The sequence below is a fragment of the Cyprinodon variegatus genome, unplaced genomic scaffold (assembly GCF_000732505.1).
Source record: "Cyprinodon variegatus isolate N-32 unplaced genomic scaffold, C_variegatus-1.0 Scaffold960, whole genome shotgun sequence".
NCBI lineage: Eukaryota > Metazoa > Chordata > Actinopteri > Cyprinodontiformes > Cyprinodontidae > Cyprinodon > Cyprinodon variegatus.
Window position 1 is genome coordinate 241362 of NW_015151413.1, and position 1426 is coordinate 242787.

General features: G+C 42.8%; 1 protein-coding gene across 1 annotated transcript in view; it reads left to right on the forward strand.

Moving 5' to 3' along the window:
• The window catches only part of LOC107100323 (protein lin-7 homolog B), a 13998-nt gene that overhangs the window by 4957 nt on the left and 7615 nt on the right, over nucleotides 1–1426 (forward strand). The window contains exon 2 of the mRNA XM_015398772.1: nucleotides 774–913. Coding sequence (XP_015254258.1) covers nucleotides 774–913 — 140 coding nt within the window. The remainder of the gene's footprint in view (nucleotides 1–773; nucleotides 914–1426) is intronic.

A 1426-nucleotide genomic window follows, 5' to 3' on the forward strand; every position in this document is an offset into this window, starting at 1 on the left:
AAGTCAAATATAAATAACATCGATGAGATGCTTTAAATATTTCTATTTTCTAATTGAATCAAAGAGTTGCATTTTAAGCCGTTGCTTGTTGCCTGGTAGAGGCCATTAAAGACGAAGGTAAATACGTTTGGTTACCTGGACGCTTCAGCAGAGCGCGGCTCTATTGAGGCGGTGCTACACGTCTGGTGGTGCTAAATTAAAAAGATCTAGACTTTTAGTTTGATAGGATTTTTAAATTAGTAAAATGCTATTTTGGGTCAATCTCTAGAAAAACACAAAAAAACGATTTCAGGAGGAAACTTTTTTTTTTTCCAGAGGGGTAAAGTGCAGGTGCTGTAGCGCCACCTAGTGTCTATATGAGCACGTCTCTGCTGCTTTGATAAATTGTCAATAAATATCCCCATGAAATAAAAAAATATGCTTAATGTTTTTAACTTATTTTCTCTTTTTTTCTATTTCAACATTTTTTACTAATTCAAATATTTATTCATTACTTTAAGCATTTTATTACTTATTTCATTATGGAGTATTATTTTGCGACACTTTTATTTTGTAAAGACGGGGGCAGGAGATGGAGACACCAAGAAAAGGGGAGGGGCTAGAACCCGGCTGTTCCAGGTTGGCATCAGGGTTTTTGTTTCTGAAGGTTTGTTGCCATTTTTTATGATGTTTTCCCTGAGAAACCCAGATGAGCTCACTCCAACCGTCGGACCTTCGTCACCTGAAGGGTGACCTCAGACTGAGGAGCAGGACGGGACGGCGGTAACCTGCAGTAACCCAGGGTTCTGTTTCAGATGTGTGCAGGGTGATCGAACTGCTGGACCGGCTGCAGAGAACCGGGGAGCTGCCTCCTCCCAAGCTGCAGGCCCTGCAGAGAGTCCTGCAGAGCAAGTTCTGTGCCGCCATCAGGGAGGTACGCATGACGGTCCTAAAGATGCTCCGGTTCCTCCTGGATTCATGTTCTGACTTGGAAACGCTTCTCATGAACACATTACACCTGTGATTTAGGGTCCGACCCACAAACCTGCACATCTAGTCCTCTTTCTAAACCAGTGATTCCCAACAGGGGGTACTCGTACCCCTAGTGGTCCACCAGTGAACTGCAAGGGATTCATGAAAATACTTTATTTCTTTGGTGGTAAAATAAAATAGGGTTATAGGATGTGATCTGCTTTGTGAAGACCCAATTAAAAATTAAACAAGCTTTATTTGGCCAAAAAGTAGGTTATTCCTCTATGTTTGAGTTCACCTTCAACTTTGACACAGTAGGTCAGAGGTCAGGGATAAGCGGAGCATGGTCCGGATCCGGACCCAACCTGATTTAAAACATTTATAAATTACTGCATGTTGTCCCGGCAACAGTGTCTAACTTGCTCCTCTTCTCCTGTTAATACGGTAAAGCCCTGGGGAGCGTCCGGCTCCAGGC